The following is a 25962-nucleotide window of genomic DNA, read 5'->3' as shown; positions in this document are numbered from 1 at the left end:
AGCCATTATAGGATTAGGGCCTGGGTGCGATTGTTGTCGGTGCAGACTTGATGGGTCGAATGGCCTCCTTCTGCACTGAAGGGATTCTATGATGGATAGTGGTGAATAAGTCAAGAGGCAAAAAAAAGTGCATACCTTCTCTGAAACAAACACTTAAAAGTGTGTGTGGATCATTTAACAGCAGCTTTATAAGCCTAAAATAGGTTGTGATGCCTTATCTGGTCAGCTTGGATCTTATTTATCTCTCTTGTTGGGACAGTGAATTGGATTCAATTGAATTTTACATTTGTTTTTTGGAGAAAGGAATAGATTTGGGTTTGCCTGGTCCGCTCTGAGCATTAGCTTTGTGTCTTTAAGAATGGAGTAAAAATTAAACAAAAACAGCTTTATGCTCAAGATCAGCAAGGTGGCACAGTGGTTAGCACTGCTTCCTCACAGAGCCAGAGACCCGGGTTCAATTCACAGCTTGGAGCACTGTCTGTGTGGAGTCTGCATGTTCTCCCCGTGTCTGCGTGGGTTTCCTCTGGGTGCTCCTGTTTCCACCCACAGTCGGGTTAGGTGAATTGGCCGTGCTAATAGGGGCCATGGTGGCACAGTGGTTAACACTGCTGCCTCGCAGTGTCAGGGACCCGGCTTTTGGAGTTTGCCCCTTAGTGTCAGGGGGACTAGCATGGGGTTATGGGAATGGGAGTTTGGGTGGATTTGTGGTCAGTGCAGACTTGATAGGCTGAATGGCCTCCTCCTGCACTGTAGGATTCTACGGTTCTATCAAATTGCCCCTTAGTGTCCTGGGATTTGTGGGTTAGAGGGATTAGTGGGGTAAATATATGGGAAATAGGGCCTAGATGGGATTGTGTCAGTGCAGGCTCGATGGGCCCAACAAGTCTGCATGTAGGGATTCTATGTACCCGAACAGGCAACGGAGTGTGGTGACTATGAATGACTTTATAAATCTTGGTGTGTGTTTAGTATTTGCTTCTGTACTAGGAATTGGAAAACCTGAGGCAAAACTGTACCCTACTACATGTAGGACAATGCGAGACCTCAGTGTGGCAAGGTGGCACAGTGATTAGCACTGCTGCGTCACAGAGCCAGGGACCCAGGTTCAATTCCCAGCTTGGGTCACTATCTGTGCAGAGTCTACACCTTCTCCCTGTGTCTGTGTAGGTTTCCCCTGGGTGCTCCAGTTTCCTCCCACAGTCCGAAAGATGTGCTGGTTAGATGCATTGGCCATGCTAAATTCTCCCTCAGTGTACCCAAACAGTGCCAGAGTGTGGCGACTCAGGGATTTTCATAGTAACTTCATTGCAATGTTAATGTAAGCCTATTTGTGACACTAATAAATCAAATAAAATCATTAACTCTAATCTGAGGTTTTCGTCATACCATTGCTACAGTGTGGTTGCCAACACCTTCCCATGGCATCTGTCAAAATCTAACTTGAGCTAACGAGGAGAGTGAGAAGACAACAGTTTCAATCAGTCGCTCTACTCTCCCTCTGACCTCACCCTTCCCAGACTGCAAAGTTGAGAAGAGAAAATTGTCAGAACCTAAATGTTTCTTCCACCACTTGGAGATAAAACGTGCTGAAGGACTTTCGTTCACATGAACCCCATCATGGACCTTAACTCCATCATGTAACTAAATAAATTGGTATCTATCTAACACCATGATGAAGAGATGGACAGATCATCACCAGTTGTGAAGTCACGCGAAGGAGCACAATTCTTCCTCGTTTGAACTTGGACAATTAGGTGGGAACCATCAGGTGATATCCGCTTTATTTTCTGTCCATGGATTTAAATGGCAAGGTAGGGTGACCAAGTGGGGCAGATGTAGTCAAACCTCATCTATGCATGCTCCAGCCATGTTCTTGTACCTGCCATTTACAACTCTTTCATTTCATCCACTGATGGCTGGAGCGTTGGGTTTATGAAGCCCTTTAAACTTAACTTTGTTGTACCCAATATACGGGCCTAAGGTAGGAGCAAACTGATTGATTTAGCAGTGTAGAGGTCAGTGTCCAATTGGTATTTAAGTTGGGGTGGTTGCTAAGTTGGTTGGAGGCTTTCTTTTACACAGTCCTGGTGGCTGTTTAAACTGAATGCAGATCTCATTTTAATGTTGAAACAAGGCTCCAGTGCTGTGAGACCAAGGGAAAGGGTTGAGGTGTTCATGGCCAGGGGTTGCGATCGAACCTACTCCCCCTTCCTCTCCCAAGGAAGGAGCTGGAGTTCCAGGCTGCCATGAGCTGGCAGCTGCCAGAAATGCACTGGAAAACTCACTGGTATCAGTTGTCTCATAGTGACAAGGTGCCCCCTTCCTGGTCCCTCAGACTGCAACAGCACTGGAGGGCACTGAGAGGTGGAACAACGACATGGATTATGAGCTGCTGATGTTTGGCCACTCTTTTCCTGTTACACTCACATTTCACTCATAGTAATTAATGGTTATTGAGACCAATTTAATTCTCTTTTGTAGTATGGATGACTTCATAAATCTTTGATATGTGTTTAGTGTTTGCTTTGCTAGTAATTCCAATAACTAGGAATTGGAAGATCTGAGGCAAAATTATATCCTACTGCATGTGGGATAATGCGAGACCTCACTATGGCTGGTGGCACAGAGGTTAGCACTGCTGTCTCACAGAGCCAGGGACCCGGGTTCGATTCCCAGCTTATGTCACTGTCCGTGCAGAGTGTACACATTCTCCCCGTGTCTGCGTGGGTTTCCTCCAACTGCTCCAGTTTCCTCCCACAGTCCGAAAGACATGCAGGTCAGATGCATTGGCCGTGCTAAATTCTCCCTCAGTGTATCAGAACAGGAATGTCACGATTAGGGGATTTTCACAGTAGCTTCACTGTAGTGTTAATGTAAGCCTACTTGTGACACCAATAAATAAAGTTTAAAACTTAATCATAAACTCGAGTTATAACTGGGCAAAAAGCACAGAATTCCAAAAGTGCAGCTTGAGATTTTAGGAGATGCTAGCTTATGGGAATTGTGGTACAAACTGTAATCACGCATAATGATTACCACATGCCCTAAGCTTCTACCCAAATATCACTGAGAATTGTGTCTGCTTTTGCTTTCAATAAAAAGCAGCCTAGCGAAACAATTGATTTTGAATACGGGAAATCAAGTAAGTGATAAATGGGAGCTGTTTTCGAATCATTTGGATAGAGGAATGCTGTGGAAATTCAGAGAAAGACTGGGGGAAAAGGCATTTCATCTTTCAAAGGGTACTTCAAGACAGTCCAGAATCGAATGCAAGACTACGTGACTTTGAGCCACTAGTTAGTCAGATTGTCGGAAATAAAGTGCCCCTATTTAAGAAGATAGATGGATCTGCGTCAATGTTTAATCACGTTTTTTAATAGTATTTTGCATTAAGCCCATTAGAGAAAGTGGTTCCATTTCGGAACAATGCTTAGATTTTAAACAAAGTGATTTGTTTTTTTGCCCATTAGACAGAACGCAATAAGTTTTGCAATTTATTCTCACTGGGAGTTGAGTAACCCTTGCAATCATCTCCCAGACTAGAACTTTTATTTTTATCAAGGAATGATGCAGGGAGTTTAATTGAAATGGTAAAAATCTCCAGTTATTATTCTAACTGTGGGGGTGGCACAGTGGTTAGCACTACTGCCTCACAGCACCAGGACCTGGGTTTGATTCCCAGATCACTCTGTGTGTGGAGTCTGCATGTTCTCCCCGTGTCTGTGTGGATTTCCTCCGGGTGCTCCAGTTTCCACCCACAGTCCGAAAGACGTGCTGGTTAGGTGCATTGGCCGTGCTAAATTCTCCCTCAGTGTACCCAAACAGGCACCAGAGTGCGGCGACAAGGGAATTTTCACAGTAACCTCATTGCAGCCTACTTGTGACACTAATAAATAAACTTCAAATTTTAAGCAGGGTGAAAAACACTCTTGTAATTATTGAGGGTAAATGTGCCTATAGGATAACAGGAACAGGAGTAGACCACTGAAGCCTGTTCATTCAGTGAGGTCATGGCTGATCTGTGGCTTAACTCCATTGCCCTGTATTCCTTAAGAGCTTTGCTTAACAGAAATCTATCAATTGAAAATTTAAAATTAACAATTGATTAGGAAACAAATTAGCAAACGTGAAAGAGAGCATTACATTTCTACCAGCAATACATTGTAGAAGTGTTTCCTAACTTCATTCCTGAAGGGGTCTGGCTCTAATTCTTTAGGTTATGTTACCTCGTTCTAGATTCCCCAATCAGTGGAAGTAGTTTCTCTCCATCCCTCCTATCTGTTATAGAATCGTAGAGGTTTACAGCATGGAAACAGGCCCTTCAGCCCAACTTGTCAATGCTGCCCCTTTTTTACCATTAAGCTAGTCCCAATTGCCTTCATTTGGCCCATATCCCTTTATACCCATCTTACCCATGTAACAAACACTTTTTAAAAGACAAAATTGTACCCACCCCTACTACTACTGCTGGCAGCTCGTTCCAGACGCTCACCACCCCACTGTGTGAAAAAATTGCCCATCTGCACTCTTTTGTATCTCTCCCCTCTCACCTTAAAGCTATGTCCCTCTAGCTTTAGACCCCCCTACCTTTGGGAAAAGGTGTTGATTATCTAGCTGATCTATGCCCCTGATTATTTTATAGACCTCTATAAAATCACCCCTAATTCTTGACCAAAATTACCCCTTCATGTTTTAAACTACAAGAGAATGCAATCCTAGTTTGTGCACTCTTCATCACATGACCCTTGATGTCCAAGTATCGTTTGAGTAACTCCATGCTGTGCTCCTTCCTAGGCCGATATATCCTTCCTGAGGTGTGGTGACCAGAGATGAATGCAATATTCCATGTGGGGACTAACTAGGTCTTTGCATGTAGCAGCATGACTTTTAATTTCTTGTATTCTTATCATCTTCATATAAATTCCAGTAAGCATTCCTTTAACCTTTTAGACCATTTTTAGATCTGTTCATTATATTTTTATTAATCAATGTTCATGGAATATTAATTCTCTTAATAACTTCACTGTTTCTAACTTTTCAACATTGAGAAAGTTTTCTGATTGTTTTTGGCTGTGAAGTTAATGTCTTCACACTTGTCCACATTGAAAGGCATTCACCAGTTTTGTCCATTCACATCAACTATTAATGTCTCTTTGTAATTTCGAGCTTCCATCTACACTGCCTGCAATGCAGCCTTATCTTTGCGTCATCAGCAAAACTGAATGTAAAGTTTATTTAATTTATTAGTCACAAGTAGGCTTACATTAACACCGCATTGAAGTCACAGTAACAAAATTCCCTCGTTGCCACACTCCGGCGCCTGTTCAGGTACATTGAGGGAGAATTTAGCATGGCCAATGCACCTAACCAGCACATCTTTCGGATTGTGGGACGAAATGGCAGCACCTGGAGGAAACCCATGCAGACATGGGGAGAACATACAGACTCAGTACAAATAGTGACCCGAGGCTGAAATCAAACCTGGTCCCTAGGGCTGTGAAGCATCAGTGCTAACCACTGTATGGCTCTCTACATTACTGCCACAGTTGTTAGTGAATAGCTGAGGCCTCAACTGGAATCCATATGGAAAGCCTTAAAAGAAAAACGGTGCAGCTATTGACTTTACAACACTCGGGGCAGCACTTCCTGCTGCAAATGCATAGATCTGATTAGTAAATTTCAATGCTCCAGTGCTGTTTAAAACCAGCTATCTATACCCCCAGCAACAAGATATTGTAAATAGGCAACATTTGACACCTTTTAGTGCAAAGTAATTAATTACTTCTAAAATTCTCCCTCGTGACCTTTCACTTAATTGATTCTTATGTGAATTTGAGATCTGTTAAATAAGTGAACTGGATTTCCCTGAGAAAGGATAGAATTGAGACACTGGAATGCATGCTAAACATAATTACAAATTTATACGACAGACTGGATTTCATGAGGTGAGGTGGATGGGTTGGAGGGAGTTTTATTAGTGTGATTTTAGTAAAAGCCTGCATTGTGTGGGGAACAGTGTTTTGCTGTGATTTTCCTCAAATTGGCCAATTATTGCCCAATGGATGGGTCCAACATCTAATTAAGGGTAGTGGGTGGGATCTCAACTGGTCAAACCTATTCCTCCTCTGGCTTGGAAGAAGAAGGAACAAGACTCTGAGAGGTTGTGCTACCAAATAAACCTGTTGGACTTTAACCTGGTGTTGTGAGACTTTCTTACTTGGTAGAAGCAGCCACACACCATTGCAGGTGAGTGGGAGAGTGCTCACCCTAACACTCCCTTGAATCTTTTTAACTTTAACAAAAAAAAATGTCTTTAATACCATCGGTTAGATAGAGGGGGGGAGGGAAATCTTTCCACTGGATGGCTGGACACTGCAGCTTAAGTCAGGCAGACAGAGTGGACAGCTAAGCCTGTCAGGAGCATCAAGCCCCTGGTCTGCTGTTGAGAGACCTGTTCCCAAAAGCCTCCAGAGATCTCGAGGCCCACAGAAAACTTTCAATCCACCTCCAATAATAAGTCTTAATGCAATAAATGGCAGTGCATAAGTCAACCTCTTGAAAATTCCCTACAAAAAAAAGGGGTCAACTGGAACAGCAGGTATAAAATATAACGGGCAGTGTAAATGATCAGCATTTTGCATTGTCATTGTGGACATGTATTAAAGCCCATTGCAACATATTCTATATTGCCTGTGTAATCTCTTACGCACAGTTATAAGGGGTGACCAGGAAGTAAAACATACATTTGTGGGGAGAAATATTGAGGCTGACAATAATGAAAGCATAACATGCCCTGACTGAGAGGTGGCCAACTGCTAATTCATTCAAAAATACAACATTTTTGGCAGGGTGGAAAATTTGTTTTTTATGCTAGCTCCAGTTATACACCTAGATTTATAGTAAATTGAATTGGCTACCCACTTCTTGTGCGCAGTTTATCCTTTCAACACTCCCACCCCTGCTTAGCCCCTCCCACCCTGCACTCCCCTCCCACCCTGCACTCCCCTCCCACCCTGCACTCCCAATCGCACATCCAGGAAAAATCACCCAGGGGTGGGATGGAGCCCACAAGCCAGCAAAGCAGCCGGCACGTGCATGGTTATACACTCGCCTACCTCCATGCCTGACCCATCAGGACCTAAACATTCAGCCTTATAACAAGCTCAAATGTCCTGTCCTTCAAGAGGAAAGCCAAGGAATACCACTCCCCATTAGTGTCTCTGCCTTAAATGAGGAAGTATGCACTTTGGGTGAGACGTGTATCAATTTTGACTGTTTTGTCCTCCGAGGTCAGACAGCCTGATGATCCCACACACAGGGGCAAGTCTTAAGCCTCCATGATATTGGGAGAAGACGTTGAATCAGCCATTATCCACAGGCGAAAGGAAAGTCAGGTGAGTTGTATAATGAGCAGCCAATCTAATATTACCCATTCTTCATCACCAAAAGTTAAAGTTAGCTTTGCAGTTTGAACTCTTTGAAGAAGTGACTGAGGGCTACGAGGGGAAGCATAACCCATCAGCAGTCATCTGCTTCAGGGTAGGAGGGAAAACTGAAGTGAAATAAATAACTTGGTGAAAATTAGAATTACAAACATGGTTCAAAGGTCACCGACATAATCTGGAACACTAGCGTTATTTTCCTTAGAACAGAGGGGGCCTAATTGAAGTGTAAAAAGTTATGAGGAGCCTGGATAGGGTGAGCAAGAAAGACTTTGTGTTCCCTAGCTGAGGGGTCAGTTACCAGCGGCTATTGATTTACGGTGATTGGGGTCAATACCAGTGATTATTGATTTTAAAGTGATTGGTAGAAGGATTAGAGGGGAAATAAGGAAAAATTATCCTGAATTCACTGACTGTTTTGATGGCAGAGGCTGAAATGCTCACCTCATTTAAAAGATACCTGGATCTCCATCTGAAGTGCTGTAACCCTCAGTTACCGATCAGCTGCTGGAAAGGGTGATTAAAAGAAGCTTAAACTTTAAAACAACCTCCGGTCTATGCTTTGATGCAGGTGAAGTTCCACAAACTCCCTCTTGTCAGAGCGACCTCGGCCTGGGATTCTCATTCCTCTCCTGGTATCTCACTCCCTTTCAGTCTCTGCCTCTGAATGACTCAATCGTTTCACTACTTTCCAATTACTTTCTCATGAAGTAAAGGCACTGAGAGGGAGGGAGTAAAAATGCTACAGTTTACTGTTTGGATGGTGCAGACATGATGGGCTGAATGGCCTCTTTCAGAACCCGTAACATTCAATTGATCTATGGTTCTTTCCCATGAAGAGCTGTTGAAACTATCTACTAAAATAAAATGACAGATACTTGTTAGGGTTAAAGAGTTGTAGAATCGAGGTGGATGATGGAACTGAGGTATAGATCAGCAATGATCTAGCTCAGCTGTCTCCACACTCCGATCCGGATGCGGGCTGGATGTGGACCATAATTTGGAGACCCCTGATCTAGCTGAATGATGGATTCAGGAGTTGAAAGTTCTCCTGTTCCAATGATTCTAAGACTCTAAAGATGTGCGGGTCAGGTTGATTGGCTGTACTAAATTGCCCCGTAGTGTCAGGGGGACTGGGAGATAAATACACGGGGGTTACAGAGGTAGGGCCTGGGTGGGATTGTTGTTGTGCAGCCTTGATGGGCTGAATGGCCTCCTTCTGTGCTGTAGGGATTCTATAACGATGTAAATTTTTGCCCTGAGAGACCTGATGAGGTGCAACATGAAATGCAAGTCCTTTCCTCCTTTTAATAATATGTTCTTAAGTGTTGATCTGCAAATATTTCTGATGGTTCCTCCCAGATTGCTGGAAAACAGGTTATCACAATAGAGTGGCGACAATCAAAACAAAACCGTTGCTAGGATGTACTGAGTGCATAGCGTACAAAGTCCAAAGCTCACTTTATTCATTTCTTAGCTGGAAATCCAGTACCTTAGTGGTCTCATAAACTTCTTCCAGTTTAATGATGTGTTCATGGTTCACCCTCTTCAAGATGTCAATCTCCCTTTCCAGCAGTTTAACAGCTTGGCTTCCAGCCTGAAACAGGAAGAACAGCAGTCTCAGCCAATCTCCAGAACATCAAACAGTTTAAACACTTGAGAAAGGAAGCATTCTGGTTTGAATTAGTTAGGTAATGGTAGGGGCTCTGCTATTGGGTTCACGAACCTGAGGTGTAAAATGAGCCTCTTCTCCTGGACGTCATTCAGTGACCCCTGCTGCAAGTACCATGTATTGGCAGGACCATAGCGCCCCACACACACACACACACACACACACAATCCTACAGTGCAGAAGGAGGCCATTTGGCCCATTGAGACTGCCCCAACCACAATCCCTCCCAGGCCCTATCCCCATAACCCCATGGATTTACCCTAGCTAGTCCCCCTGACTCTAAGGGGCAAGTTAGCATAGCTAATCCACCTAACCCGCACATCTTTGGACTGTGGGAGGAAGCCAGAGCAGCCAGAGGAAACCCACATAGACATGGGGAGAATGTGCAATCTCCACACAGACCCAAGCCAGGAATCGAACCTGGGTCCCTGACACTGTGAGACAACAGTGCTAACCTGGGCCTGCAGGTCAGATCCTTCAGGTGGTAGCACAGTTGGAAAAGATGGTGAAGGAAGCATAAGACGTACTTGGATGGAGCATCGAGTATAAAAGTTGGCAAATTATGTTATAGTTGCATGAAACATTGATTAGGCTGCGTTTGGAATACTGGGCCCGATTTTACCATTTTGATTCTAAGTGCTGAATCTGGGAGTGTTCCAGATCCGACTTTTAGACCTGTTCTCCAGCGCTCCCGTACACACCCTGCCTACAACAAAATTAGCGATTCTGAATCGCACAGCAGAAGCCTGTGGGAAGAGCTTATTGCTGCTCCAATCAGAGCCATCAACCGCACATGTGCAGTCCAAAAAAAACACAGAAAAACGCTCCACTGTCACATCACTCCCGGGCTGGATATTGCTTCCGCCTGGCCCCCACAGACATTGCCTCATTCTCTCCCCCTCCCCCCACCCCCCCACCCGCAACAACAGGACTAAGCTCTGAACTAACCTCAGAATCTGGAGCGCCCGAACCAGACCTTTGGGGACCGCGTTTGTTTCGCGCTGAATCTGGATGGATGAACGTAGCGGTATCGGGGGAAATGCTGATAGGTTTGGGCGTCCAGCCCAGTAAGTCAATTTAAGTGCATGCGTTTAAATTCCAATCACAGCCATTTGGTAAAGGGGGCGCGGAGGCAGTCGCGGATCATGCTACTCACCCTACTTTACCAAGTTTTCATGCCTGAAAATGGGTGCAACCTGGTAGTAAAATTGGGCCCAAGATGTCCAATTCTGGTCACTGTACTATCAGAAGAATGTGGAGGCCTTGGAGAGAGTATGGAAAAGGTTTACCAGAATGTCACCTGGTATGGAGAGTATCAGCTATGAGGAGAGATTGAATAAACTGGGATTGTTCCTCCTGGAAAGACAGAGACTGAGGATCAAGCTGGTAGAAGTTTATAAAATTATAAGAGGTATTGATGGGGTGAACAGTTGGAAGTTTTCTTCCCAAGGCAGAAATGAGAATTTCAAGGTAAGCAGGGGAGGAGTTCAGTGGAGATATGAGAGGATTTTTTTTACACAAAAAGTGGTGGGGGCCTAGAATACACTGCCAAGTGAGGTGTTTGAGGCAGATATGTTGGTAACATTTAAGATTTATCTGGATAGACATATGAACAAACATAGATAAAGGTGTTTGATCAAGATTGGACAATGTGATCGGTGCAGGCTTGGAGGGCTGAAGGGCTTGATCCTGAGCTGTGCTGTTCTTTGGTGGCAGGTGTGCACATTGCCATGTTATTAAAATGATATAACACCTTGCGATTGTTTACAGTACAGAACACAAGGCACCAGTTGCTCATAAGGAATTGGGTAAACATGTTGTGCATTTATTTATAAAGACCAGGCACGTGACAACAGTTATACATAGGTATAAAATTTGAAGACATCAGAGCTGTGTGTGTGTGCTCTGCTCAAAGAAAAAGTGGAACTAAGACTGGATCACACAACACATTTCCCTTCTAGTGGTATCATGCTGCTATCCCTTAAAGGCATGTTGCAACACAGATTTGTGACTGCATAACTGTAATTTAAGTCACTGACAACCAGCATTGAGATTGACACTTCAATAATGGGTATTGGTCCATGGTACTGGAGGGCAACTGGATCATGCAGAATCATGATCTTCCAATGCAATGTGCTGGCAAGCGAGTACTCAGATAATCTCCCCTGACATATTCCAAACGTTTTGACAGTCTGAGAAATACTGGAATGTTAAATGGCCAGTAAATTGCAGATTATAGAACTGAAGGTGACTGTGGTGTTTGGGTGTGCCTGGGGGGGAGGGGAGGGGAGGGGGAGAGGGGACAACAGGTCAGTGCTGGTGGGAGCGAAGTAAGTAATTGCTATATACGTTGGATTAATTTCAACAGAACCAAGCTGCATTCCTATGTGGGAATATATAGAATAAGGCCAGCAAAGGGCACATCTCAAAGCCAACTAACTCTTAATCACCAAATACTGATAGATACCTCTTCAATGCTTTCTGACTCACTGACCCACATGCTTATAATAAAGTAATTAAATGTCCCACTCCAGGGATTTGAATACATCATCCAGACTTTGGGCTGTTGGCATTGTTAGCAAAGCTGGCATTTTTGGAATGACACTCCAGTGAAATACTGAGGGAGTGTCCGCAGGGATCCCTCTTCCAATTCTGCCCCCATGTCCCTCTTCCAAGCATCGGACCTCATTGAGTTCATTGTTCCTGCAGTGCAATAGACAGCAGGAGATGTGGTTTCCTTTATTTGCATGTTTTCAGCATGCCATGGCCCAGATATGAATGATTGCTGTTTCTTCTGTGACAACTTGGTGACACAAAGCCAAAGAACAACAGGCTAGTACACTCATAACATGTTTGATCAGGAGGAAGAGTTTAGTTCGCTCCCCATGCTTCATGCATGTATTTCCTGTTGTCAAACAGGAATACAACACCTTCGAGATATGCCCTTTGCCGTAATACCAGATTTGTGGCCAAATGGATTCAATGGCATTGAGAGAATCTTGGCTAAAGAAAGTGCATCAGCTCACAGTGCTTCACCTATCAGTACCTGCAGCTTGCCGCTAAATCATATATAGATAAATAGAATCTGTGACTTTGAGAAAATTGTGGGAAATGAATGTGTACTCACTCTTCATGCTTCATGCATCGAGATCGGCGCTTCGCCACAATATCAGCTTTTTGGATAATTCGAGTCAATGACATTGAGTAAATTTTGGGAAATGAATTTGAATTTAAGTGAAATGCTTATCTCACAGAGAAATGCACGTCCTCAGTCATTTGTCTGTAGAACAGGCAACCTGGCCCAACCATGGTGGCGCAGTGAACCATCAAATAAGTCCTTTAGTAAGCATCTTACCTTTTCCTTGTTGAGTTTCTTGATGGCCCATCTTGTGCCTGTGGAGATGTGTGTAGCTTGAACGACAACACCAAAGCTACCTTTCCCCAGCTCTCGTCCAAACTGGTAGTATAGCTAAAACGTAATTAAAAGAATCACTGTGACTTCGCATTGGGCAATGCGACTGTCTTTAAAAGAAAAAAACATTAGTACTACAGCAATGAAGGTTCAAAGTAATCTAAATTACAACTGTGAGCCAAAGAAACACATATATATTCTTGAACATGATGTTTTGTTTTCTAATAGGCAAAATTTAGAGTCTTAGAATTCCTACAGTGCAGAAGGAGGCCATGAGGCCCATCGAGTTTGCACTAACTCTCTGAATGAACATCTTGTCCAGACTCACCAACCTGCCCAATCCCTGCAACCACGTGACTAATCCACGTAAACCAACGTATCTTGGGAAACTAAGGGGCAATTTAGCATGGCCAATCCACCAAACCCGCACACCTTTGGAGTGTGGGAGGAAACCAGAGCACCCAGAGGAAATCTGTGCAGACACGGGGAGAAAGTCACCCGAAACCAGAATTGAACCTGGATCCTTGGTGCTGTGAGGCAGCAGTGCTCACCACTCGGCTGTCCGTTTAGGAGACAGTGCAGAGTTTAATGACGTAAAGCTGTGCTGTGAACTACCTCGTCCGCTGGATGGGGAAAGCGTGAACTTTATGAACAAATATTGTGGAGATTGTATGCATGAAGTCCCAGCTTGGCTTCATGCTGAGTGAATCTGCTCTGCAGGGATGAAAGTTAATCAAAAAACATCTTGTAGTGAATTTTCTGTTCTTCAATGTGAGAATTATTAATACAGGAGAAAATAAGGGGACCTTCATTGTTTTTCATTCAGTAATAAATGACTCTTGACAGGATACTATTGACCAGCAGAACACACATTAAAAAAAAAGTCAAATTTATTTATCAGCCACAATTAGGCTTACATTAACACGACAGTGAAGTTACCGTGAAAATCCCCTGGTTGCCCCGCGCTGGTGCCTGTTTGGATACACTGAGGGAGAATTTAGCATGGCCAATCCACCTAACCAGCACATTTGTTGGACTGTGGGAGGAAACCGGAACACATGGAAGAAATCTACACGCCACGGGGAACATGTGCAAACTCTGCGCAGGCAGCAACCCAAGCTGAGAATTGAACCCTGGTCCCCGGCACTGTGAGGCAGCAGTGCTAACCACTGTGCCACCATGCCCCCCCACAGTGCTGAAATTCTGTGAGAGATAATAGGTAAAGAGACAGCAACAAACTAATGCACAAACTCCCCTCCCCAGAGGAATATCAGAGATGTTCAAAAAACTATTGAAGTTTGGGACTGTGAGAATCTGTAGACTAGAAAGTGGAGTTTTAATAGATTAAATGGCAGTGATTTATTTTAATTTCTCTTATGTTCTTCAAATAAAATATGAATTCTAATAGAACCAGCTATTTTACAGCACCTGTGGTTACGACAAAGTATTCTTGGAGAGAGATAAGAGCTGCAATGTAGGACTTCGCTACTCCACGTGTGTTGTTTTTTTGTTCTCAGACAGGTCTAAGACAGCCATCCTGAGGCATCTGCTATTAGTGGCCTAAGTAGGATGCCAGTTAGAATCCATACTCTCAGTCTAACCTTTATACCATGAAATCTTCATCATTTTTCACTCACCTGGAGGATTATTGGAAGGAAGGCCTCTCTGCACAGTTAACAATTTGAGGTATTCTTAGTCGTGATACCCTCCATCCTCATTGTTGGATGCATCATTTATAGAATGGTGCATTGATGGAGAGAAGGGGTTGCACTGTCACAGCTGTACAGTCACAGGTTAAGAAACACATACAGGCGGACCATGAAATATCCACAAGTAGGTGTGCGTTCTCACCATATAAGGTGTGCAATAATTTTTTTTTATAAGCGCCAGCTATCTCTGTACTATCTCTGTGCATGTTTGATCAGGCATATTTAATGTTTTAAAGTTTATTTATTAGTGTCACAAGTAGGCATACATTAACACTGCAATGAAGTTACTATGAAAATCCCCTAGTCGCCACACTTCGGTGCCTGTTCAGGTACACAGAGAGAATTTAACATAACCAACGCACCTAGCCGGCACACTTTTCAGATTGTGGGAGGAACCCCACACAGACATGAGGAGAACGTACAGACTCCACATGTGACCCAAGCCGGGAAGCCTGGGTTCCTGACACTGTGAGGCAGCAGTGCTAACCACTGTGCCATCATGCTGCCCTTGAGATCAAAAGGTTTGTGTTTTGGGAGTATTGGCGACAGCATTCACCTGAGTCAGTGGAGACTTGAGCATGTAATTTTGGTTAAGGGATTGGTGTATTGTTCAACATGCATGCCTGATTATCGCTGATTTTAGCTGAATAATAGTTTGATGAGCTGAATGATTTACTCCAGTTTCCACGAATGGTTGCTGGCTTAAGGAAAGATAACTGCGGTCAACAATGATGATTTACTGAAAAGGCCTACATAAGGATAACCATGATGTGGAGATGCCAAGTATTGGACTGGGGCAGGCACAATAAGAAGTCTCACAACACCAGGTTAAAGTCCAACAAGTCTATTTGTTATCACGAGCTTTCAGATTATTGCTCCTTCTGCAGGGGAGTGGATGAAGGAGCAGTGCTCCGAAAGTTTGTGATTTCCAAATAAACTTATTGGACTTTAACCTGGTGTTGTGAGACTTCTTGCTGTACATAAGGGTAGAGCAACACTAATATGGGTTACCAGTGCTATTTCTATCAGGAGCAGATGAATAGGCTGGACCTTTTAGTGTTTAAAAGAGAAGACTGGGATGCGACCTAAATAGAGTTGATTTTTGATTTGATTTATTATTGTCACTTGTGTTAACATAAGGTGGAAAGTATTGTTTCTTGCACGCTATACAGACAAAGCATTCTGTTCATAAAGAAGGAAAGGAGAGAGTGCAGAATGTGATGTTACAGTCAGAGTTAGGGTGTAGAGAAAGATCAACTTAATGCAAAATAGGTACATTCAAAAGTCAGTGGGGAAGAAGCTGCTCTTGAGCCAGTTGGTACATGACCTCAGACTTGTATCTTTTTCCCGACGGCAGAAGGTGGAAGAGAGAATGCTTAAAATTATGGGAGATTTTGATAGGACAGACAGAGAGACAGTGTTTACAGTGAGCGAAACTACACACCAAAAATTAAGATAGTTAACAAGAAGCCAAATAAGGAATTTAAAAGAAACAATTTATTTACACTGTGGTGAGAATGCAGAACTCGCTGCCATAGGGAATAGTTGGGGTGAATAGTGTACACGTATTTAAGAAGAAATTAGATGAATGCATGAAGGAGAAGGCAATAGAGAGTTATGCTGATAGACTTACATGAGAAGAGATGGGAGGACTCCCAGATGGATCACAAATGCCTGCATGAACTGTTTGGGTTAAGTGACTTGTTTCTATGTTGTATATTCTGTTATCTGATACAACGTTCCCCACAGATTCATGATATGTCTGACACGGTAACAGTCATCCCCTTTACAAATGTATTGCCTTTGTCAATATATTCCATTTGTTTTAGGGACTAACAAGCTGGATGGTGGTCAGATATCTCTGAAGCTCATGTCTGCTTCATTCCCTTTGAAAGAAAGATGGAAACATTGGGGATGAACTCAGAGGCAAGTGCTGCTGTGACATAGCTCTCCAGTGCCACTTCCGATGTGCATTTATCAAAGGCAGGGCTGTTTAAAATTCTTTCATGGGATGTGGGCATTGCCAGCAAGGCAAGGTTTGTTGCCCATTGCTAATTGTCCTAGAGATGACTGGCCTATCAGGACATTGCTCTGGGTCTGGAATAATTTCATTAATATAAGCCTTACTTGTGACTAATAAGCTTTTACTTGACTCATGTAGGCCTGACCGGGTAAGGACAGCAGATTTCTTCCCCAGATGGTTATTACAACAATCAATGATTGTCACCATCACTGAGTTCAGCTTTGACAGTGGCACAGTGATTAGCACTGCTGCCTCACAGCACCAGGGACCCTGGTTCAATTCTCAGCTTGGGTCACTCTCTGTGCGCAATCTGCACGTTCTCCCCGTGTCTGTGTGGGTTTCCTCCGGGTGCTTTGGTTTCCTCCCACAGACTGAAAAAACGTGCTGATTTGGTGCATTGGCCATGCTAAATTTTCCCTCAGTGTACCCAAACAGGCGCAGAAGTGTGGCAACTAAGGGATTTTCACAGCAACTTCATTGCTTACATATGACACTAATAAGTAAATTTAACACTTAATAAAGTTATTTTTCAACTTGATCCATTAAATTTAAATTCCACCTGCTGCCTTGGTGGGATTTGAATTCATGTTCCCAGAGCATTAGCCTGCGTCTCTGGGTGGCACAATGATTAGCACTGCTGCCTCACAGCGCTAGGGACCGGGATTCGATTCCCATCTTGCATCACTGTCTGTGTGGAGTTTGCATGTTCTCCCAGTGTGTGTGTGGGTTTCCTCCAGGTGATCCAATTTCCTCCCTACAATCCAAAGATATGCGGCTTGGGTGGATTGGCTCTGCTAAATTGTCCAATTGTGTCAGGGGGACGAGCAAGGTAAATATGTGGGGTTACAGGGGTGGAATCTGGGTGGGATCATTGTCTGTGCAGATGGGCTGAATGGCCTCCTTCTGCATTGTTGGGATTCTATGCTTCCATGATTCTAATACTAGCCCAGTGACATCATTGTTTCATTGTCTCCCCATAAATGGCTGTAGATCCTTTAAATGGACAGAAATTGCACTGTAAATTGATTCCCACCTCCACTTACTGGCCTGAATTAGAATTTTTTTTGATGCGTTTGCAAATTCATTTACATTAGGGCCACAGTTAGAAAATCATAGCAGCCCAATCTGAACAGATGAAAGTGCCAAACTACGCAACATAATGGTCAAGATGTCATTTGAAGAATTTATTAACTTCATGACGCGCAGGATTTCACTCACAACATCCCTTAGTTCGAATCCCAGAACAAAATGTACTCATGTGATATTCCCATTTTCCCCACAGCAGCCAGCTTCCTGGCATCTCAGAAAGAGATTATAAATTTCCTGACTAATTGGTAAATACAGGAGCAGTTTTGTACTGTTCATGTCCCCCAAACATATGCTGAAATTGTCTGAACTCATTATACAACCAACTGGGAGTGGAACCTTCCAGGTTGTTAGTGGAGGCTAGATTAGTGCACATGCTCCAGAGAAGAAATTACTCCTCCACGAAGTGCTAAATTTAATCATTTCATGAATGTTAAGTAAACGTACTTCATCAAGTTTAATTTCTAGGCAGTGTTTTGTTTACTAGAGCAATATTTGGACGTAGAAATTCACTAATGTCCTTTAGAGAAGGAAATCTGCTGTCCTCATCCGGTCTGGCCTACATGTGACTCGAGAGTCAACCGCATTGCTGTGTCTCTGAAGTGCCATGTGAAATGGAGGGCAGTTAGGGAAGGGCAACGAATGCAGGCCTAGCCAGCGAGGCCCACGTCTCGTAGAAACATGAATAAATCAATCTTTAATTCCTGCAGACTCCAAGACAAGCTTGGCGGATTAACAAATATGCAACCTACGCTTTTCCACTCAGTGCATGTTGCAACTTCATGGGAGAGGGGGAGAGCTCTCTGATCTCCTGCAATGTGTTTAGGGGGGAGGTGGCTTCCTTCTGCAGCCAGCAGGGACTGATGACCTAACATTGGCTCTAGTCTGCTGTTAAAGTCTCTGACCCCACCTCCAATCTTGTCGTGTGTCAGTTTATGTGTCACTTGTCATGACAGGAATCGTCCACCACTGTCAACGGGAATTCCTGTTGTCTGCACCCAATGCCATTGGGAATCCTGTGACAGGGTCACACCTTCGGCAGGAGCAGAAGGTTCTGCTGGCAGAAACAACTGAAGGATTATGGCCCTTAATTTTACAAGCGCAGGGGCCCAACACAGCATAATGTCACAAAATCCCCCACAATTTGTCTTTAACAACGACGTATTCGATCAGACATTTCTAAACACTTACTAATTTTATTTTGATTAGGAATTCCATCAATTTTGTCTCGAACTGATGTTAGAGCGACTGATCTATCATTCAGCCCGATTATCTCCTTCTGAACAAGGTGCGTACCATGAACTATTCTCCATTCCCACGACACAACCTTTGAGAACTGATTAATTGAGGGAGAGACTCTGCTATCTCCTCCTTTCCCCAGCTGTCAGGGACTGGTGACCTATCACTAACTTGTTTAGAAACAGTTCCTTTTCTAACATTGGTTGTAGTCGGCTGTTTAAATAAGTGCTTTCTGACCCCAGCTCTGAGCTTGTCTTGTGTCAGTTTATGTGTCGCTTGTCATGAGAATATAAAAACGCAGCAGCAGGGAATAGACCATACGGCAGTGCAGCCCTCTGCACCATTTAATACAGCCATGGCTGGTCTTCAATCTCAGCTTCACTATTCTGTCCATTTCTTGCGTCCCTCGATTCCCTGAAAGGTCAGAAATCCAATTGTCTCGGCCTTTAATATACGATGGAACATCCACAACTTTCTGGGGTAGAGAATTCCAAAGCTTTACAAGCTTCTGAGTCAATGAGAAATCCCTCTTTGTCTCTGTCCTAACCGATCGACCCCTTGTCCTGAGACTGTGCCCCGTGTTCTGGATTCCCTACTTGGGGAAATCGAGGTGTAATTTAAAATAATGATTAGCATTAACCTTTTCTATTCCACTTGATTTCCCTTTGTGTACACTCCCCCCAACGCCCCCCCACCCCACCGACTGCCACTCAGTTTACTTTGAACCAACTTCCTCATAACTTGTTGGCCTAGAATGTTTGCTTCTTCACCGATGGAATGTGGCCATCACTGACAAGACCACCCCTATTACCCACCCCTAATTGCCCTTGGGAAGATGGTGGTGAGCTGCATTCTCGAACTGCTCTCGTCCATGTGGGGCAGGTACACTTTGGGTGTAGGTACACCCAGGCTTTCTAGTCAATGACGCACGATTGCTGGTTTGGGCATTTCACAATATGGGCTGAATTTTATGGGCCCATCACAGAGGGGGTAGGGTTGGAAAATGCAGCTAGCTATTCAAAAGTTTATTGACTTCAGCAGGAACAGAAAATCCCACCATTGGGGATTTCCACCCCATGCCCCATTCATTAGATTATGCTCCTCACTATTTAGCTTGCAAAGATAACTTGCATGGCATTGATGTGAGCACCTTGATGGAAAACAGGACCAACAAACTATCTCTTGAACCAGTGAGTCTTAAAGATTGAGAAAGAAACAGAGCGATCTTGGAGAAGGAATAGGGTCAATTATTGCTGAAAACGCTGGAAAATCTCAATAGGTCTGACAGCATCTGTGGACGGAGAATAGAACCAATGTTTCGAATCGGGATGAGCAGCTCTGAGGAAGACTTGAAACGTTGGCTCTATTCTCTCACTACGATGCTGTCAGACCTGCTGAGATTTCCCAGCATTTTCTGATTTTGTTTCAGATTCCAGTATTGGCCTTTATTTTGAGGCCATTCCTGCTAGTTCAAGTTTCACCTGCCAGTGGAAACAACCTCCTTGCTTCTATCTTATCTATTCCCTTCATAATCCTATGTGTTTCAATGATATATATCCACTAGTCACTGATCGCCAACCAGAAAAACTATTATTGGGTTCGGTAGAGAAAGAGAAATAAAGGGAAAGAAGAACTCTGCTTCCACCAATAGCATTTTTTTTGGAATTTACTCATGGGGTATCTCTGTCATGCTATTAGGTGCTGGACAATTTACACAATAATGGTGAGGTCCCTTAAACCGTGATTATTTTCCTATCAAATTCTGGCCCATTAACATCCAACACCAGGGATATTCAATCCAGTTGAGATCCCACCTATTGCATGATACTTTCTAGTCCTGACCAATGAGCTTAGATTATTGAAAAATCTTTTACAAAATGTTTAGTCACCAGAGGTTGCAGGTCAACAAAGCACAAATAAGTGACGCACAAACAAATATATTTATTCTGGCCTTTTGCTTTAATTTGATGTTCTGATATCACACACATCCGTTGAAGAGGGTCAAACTCAATTTGGGCATTTGGATAGAGGATTGGTTAACAAGCAGAAAGCAAAGAGTGGGGAGGCGATGGCTGAGTGGTATTCTCGCTAGACTATTAATCTAGAAACTCAGCTAATGTTCTGGGGACCCGAGTTTGAATCTTGCCGCAGGAGATGGTGGAATTTGAATTCAGTAAAAAAAAAATCTGGAATTAAGAATCTACTGATGAGCATGAAACGATTGTTGGAAAAACCCATCTGGTTCACTAATGTTCTTTAGGGATGGAAATCTGCTGTCCTTACCCGGTTTGGCTTATATGTGACTCCAGAACTACAACAATATGGTTGACGCTCAATTGCCCTCCAAGGGCAACTGAGATGTGCAATAAAGGCTGGCCAGCCAGCGACACCCATGTCCCACAAATGAATTTAAAAAAAAGAATTTAAAAAATGAGTGTTTTTCTGGTTGGCCGTCAGTGACCAGTGGACATATATAATGAAACATGTGGGATTATGAAGGGAATAGATAAGGTAGAAGCAAGGAAGTTGTTTCTATTGGCAGGTGAAACTTGAACTAGCAGGAATGGCCTCAAAATAAGAGGGAGCGGATTTAGGTCTGAGTTGAGGAAGAATTCTTCACCCAAAGGGTTGTGAATCAGTGGAATTCCCTGCCCAGTGAAGCAGTTGAGGCTACCTCATTGAATGTCTTTAAGGCAAGGATTTTGAGCAGTAAAGGAATTGAGGGTTGTGGTGAGTGAGTGGGCAAGTGGAGCTGAGTCCATGGAAAGAACAGCCATGATCTTATTGAATGGCGGAGCAGGCTCGAGGGGCCAGATGGCCTACTCCTGCTCCTAGTTCTTATGTTCTTATGGTTCAGTTCGTTAACCAGTGTCATGGAGTTATTGCCTTATCTCTGACTTGTGTTCTCATCCAGTAAAGCTTTACTCCAGGAGATAGGCCTCTACCCATCATTTTTAGTAGGCCTCAATGTGAGAGAGAAATTAAGAGACAGTCGGGACAGTAGGATATAGATTCAAAGCTTTGATGGGAGCAGAAAATCCCAAGAACACATTTTACTCAGTGTGTTGTTGTGATGCTGACTACATTAACTGAAAGGGTGGTGGAAGTAAATTCACCCCTTCTTAGTGGTTGCTGTTGTCTAATTATGGGACCGATCTGTTTAAAATATGATTTTAAAAATCTCCCAGGGAGTTTTCTTTGGCTGCCGGGAGATTGATGCTGAATACTCCAGGCTATCCTGAGAATGTCATAGCAAAACTTCCTTTGACACGTCGCTCAAGTGACTGTGTTGTAGTATCCACGCTGCTTCAATCACTCTGAAATCGACAGCCAGTCCGATGTATTGAATATTTACCAAAATTAATTCATTCCTCCTCAATCAAGGTAATCAACTGGAAGCAATATGCCATTGTCACCTGATTCCCACAAGTTAACAATAATCACACTTTAGACTCAAATGCTGGGCTTTCATTGAGTCCATTTCTGACTGCTCCCTATCTAGTTGGTGGACCAATAGACAAACTGCCTTGGGGGTAGGGGAGACCCTGAAGATGCACTGGTGAATCCCCTTCAGTGGTTCATGGGTAAGGTTTCCATGACAATTGCCCAGATGCACAAGCTACACCTGGACAATTGCTCTGAACTGGAAGCAATCTGAAAATGAAATTTAAATTGTACACTTTGGACTGTTTCAATTGGGTTACATCAATAGTTATCCAGCAAAAGTTGGAAGGATTGAAACCTCTTCTAACTTCTGGGTAAGTATTATATAGGCCCACATCAGACCATTCCACACCCCCCCCCCCCCCAACACCCAAAACTCTAGGGTCTCCATTGACTGAACCACACCACCCTAAACAGGATTCTCCCACGCCCCTGATACCCTCAGGGTCTCCCTCCACAGCTGCAACTGTTCCCTCCCCATTCTTGACGGACTACACCATTTGACTGGAAATCCTGAAAATACAAGTTTGCCCACCACCCCGCAACTCTTACCCTGAGCCAAACTCAAACCAACTGCACTATGGCCTGACCCTAACTCTCCCTCCCCAAGTCCCCGCCTGTCAACCACCCCACCCGGCCTGAGGCCCAACCCAATGTCACCCGCTTGAGGCCCAACCCCCACCCTCTCCCAAATTCTACCAACTTACCTTGTACATTTACCTTCTGCCTAGCTGGTCAAAGACCTTTCAACTTCACTACGCTTTCAACTTACCTACTTTACACTAGCTGGTGCTGTAGAGAAGGGGCGTGTGGCATTCTTCCCTTCGACAGAGGGCCTTTCGAGTTATGTCGTGGGGAAACGCTGCTCCACTTGGATTACTCCTGGCCTGAGTCAGAGGGTTGAATGAGACAGGATTTTGAGAAAGAGCTTTGGAGTGGGGTGGCAATCACACTCCTAATTTGTGCTTAAAGTTGTGAACATTGTGCCTCTTTCTGGTGATTTTTTTTTTAACTATTGTACAATTTGTTGGTGACACTGTCGATGTTCTCTCGCTGGGTAGTGATGGTGATGATCTTTGCTGTTTGTCCAGCTCAGATATTGTTTGAATATGGGCTGTTTTTCTCCTAATTTAAGTACCAGTTTCAGTCTCCAGGATGTGTGACTTGGAGTCTCAGTTTCACCAAATTCCTCTGGACTCTAGGATTGCATGATTAGATTCTATGGATGGGATTTTCCAGCTGCGCTCGCCCCGAAACTGGAAAATTCCATCTGAGGTCAACCGCACTTTCCATGGTCCACCCCTTGCCTGCTACAGTTCCTGTGGTAGGCGGAATGGGAAAATTTGCCCCTATATTTCTGTTTGATCTCAGAACAGCTCAGGCAGGGATTTAGTCCTTATTGGAACTGTTGCTATTCTATCGATATGTCAGTGAGTTGTTGTCCTATATCCTCCTGGTCACTCAGGGAGTATCTTGCGGAGCTGTCTGACGCTTTCTTCCATTCAACAGCCCTGCCGACAATATCAACTTTGAGAGGTTTAAGTCAAAGTGACAATAAAGTCTTCCATTAACACCTGGCATTTTCATGCGAGTTCTCTTGGCCGTCTCCACGTCTTTCTATAAACCTGCGTCCCTTTGGCTAATATGACAAGGAGCTGATGATGTTGAAGCTGTGCTGTTCAGCAAATTCCTTAAATTTACTGGAGTGGAGTTAGGTTCCACATTCACTTATTGTTTCAGGAATCCTTCACTCAGCAAAGGGAATTTGTACAGCTAAGATCGTTATTGCAGCTTTCAAACCTGTCATCTTCCAGATAAAACCGAACTTTGATTAGTAGTCTGCAACTGGGAGTTACCATTCTTGATTGTGTGTGAATAAATCAGCCCCCACTGTGTGCCATGATCTGGATGGAACTGTAATAGCTGTCATCTCCTCTTTCTGCTGTATATTTCTATATTCCTGGCACACACTGCATGAGACACCGTTTTTTCGAAGTCTTTGCAGATTTCTATCCAGCTGATCTGACTTTGAGCTTTTCCATCCCCATGTGACCTTTGTGTATCTTCTGGAGATGTTCTTCCGGTGTTGCTTTGGGTGCAATTGTTCGACTAGTGGCATAACACTTTTCAGTGAGATGTCATCTCTGATAGATCGGTGCTGCTGTATTGCTGGCTCTGTTTGGTGTGTCTAATCCAGGCCATCCCTGGATCATTTATTGAGGGAGCATCTCTTACACTTTGGGCCGGATTTTCTGGCCACACTCATCCTGAACCTGGAAAATCCCACCAGTGGTCCACGGATCTTTCCATGTCCTGCCCCTCAGCTGCTCTGATTCCCATGGCAGGCAGGGTGACGAAATTCGCCTGTTTGTCTTTGCTGCTCCCATCTCTAATTTGACTCCATTTTGGTGGTATTACATTCACCAGATGATCAATCTTTATACCTAGATCCCATGGTTTACTGAGATAATGTGCAGCTCTTTGCAACTACTCAACCCCAGGATAGCAGGACCATCTGTACACAGAATGTAGAGTTAAAACCTTTTCCTCCGCCTGTCCCTCTGATTTGGGTTGTTTCTGGCTGTGAATCTGATGTTACATTGGTTCCAGAGTGCCTTTCCTCGTGTTAACAGTGTCTTTAAAGTTTTTGAAGAGAGGTGGCACAGTGGTTAGTACTGCTGCCTCACAGCGCCAGGGACTCGGGTTCAATTCCAGACTTGGGTGTGGAGTTTGCATGTTCTTCTAATGTTTGGGTGGGTTTCCTCTGGGTGCTCGGGTTTCCTCCCACAGTCCAAAGATGTGCAGGTTAGGCGGTTTGTCCACGTTAACTTGACCCTTAATGTCAGTGGGAATTAGTAGGGTTACAGGGAGGGGGCCTGGGTGGGATTGTTGTCGGTACAGACTTGATGGGTCGAATGGCCTCCTTCTGCACTGTAGGAATTCTATGAAATCTCTGAATAATGCATACAGCTTCTGCTACAGTCTGGGTGTCACAATGTTACTCTGTCCTCCGGCACCCGGGATATATATTCAATATAGCAATAAATCTTTATGAGTAATATAACACAAAAAGATGTCTGTAACCTGAGTTTCCAGGTAACGTAGTCTAGTGAGTGAGGGAGTGGTGGCACCAACCAGCTACATAAGGTCCCGAGGGTTGATTCCCAGCACCTTGTGAATTAGCTGAGCTCAACATTTGTTGGCTTCAGCTACAGAGTGGGAGCAACTTGCAAGTATTGGCTGTGCGTCAGCGACAGGATTAACGACAAATGTTTAGGGCGCAGGGCAGCAGGTTGACTTTGACGCTAATGAAACATCATAACAGGGAGAGATATGAAATGGGCTGCCAATTCCTCCCAATTGTTTTGCATTATTGCACAAAGCCAATGTAACTCTCAAACAATGCTGTTTAAAAACTTTACATTCCAGGCTGGGCTCATGTTTTAGTAGCTGAGGAGACCTGAAACTGGGTTAATAATTTTAGAAAACTGTACGACTGAACCCTTCACGTTTTAGTCCATGATCCTCTTACTCAGGAATGGTTCTTCAATGTTTCACAAATAACATGGGGTGGGATTTGCCAGCAGCGCTCACCCCAGTGCTGGAAAATCCCACCCGAGGTCGACAGGTGATCTGTGTCCTGCCTGCTCTGATTCCCGTGAGATGGGAAAATTCCACCCATGATATTTCTTGTGGTATCTCATGTGTTTTATTCTGTCTTAACTAATAGTCAACCTGATTATAATGGGCAGGATTTGACCCACGCCACCGTTCACCCCCCACCTCTGAGCAATATGTTTTCCAGTGGCAGAGACAACACACCATTGGCTGCCGGCAGGATCTTCCGGTGCCGCCAATATCCACGGCATCTTGCGTGTATCACCCATCCTGCCACCAGGCACATCCTTTGGCAAGACTGGAAGATCATGCCAGCG

The 25962-nt window shown here is 44.0% G+C and overlaps 1 protein-coding gene across 1 annotated transcript in view; it reads right to left on the bottom strand.

The window, feature by feature from the left end:
• LOC145355565 (serine/threonine-protein kinase 33-like) overlaps positions 1-25962 on the bottom strand; it is a 107351-nt gene that overhangs the window by 27755 nt on the left and 53634 nt on the right. The window contains exons 2-3 of the mRNA XM_080207814.1: positions 12470-12583; positions 8935-9039 (exon numbers count right to left, since the gene is read on the bottom strand). Of these exons, the coding sequence (XP_080063940.1) occupies positions 8935-9039; positions 12470-12583 (219 nt within the window). The remainder of the gene's footprint in view (positions 1-8934; positions 9040-12469; positions 12584-25962) is intronic.

Source organism: Carcharhinus amblyrhynchos, chromosome 19, assembly GCF_965287045.1.
Source record: "Carcharhinus amblyrhynchos chromosome 19, sCarAmb.v2.hapA, whole genome shotgun sequence".
Classification (NCBI taxonomy): Eukaryota; Metazoa; Chordata; class Chondrichthyes; order Carcharhiniformes; family Carcharhinidae; genus Carcharhinus; species Carcharhinus amblyrhynchos.
This window is presented reverse-complemented; position numbering and strand designations above follow the sequence as displayed.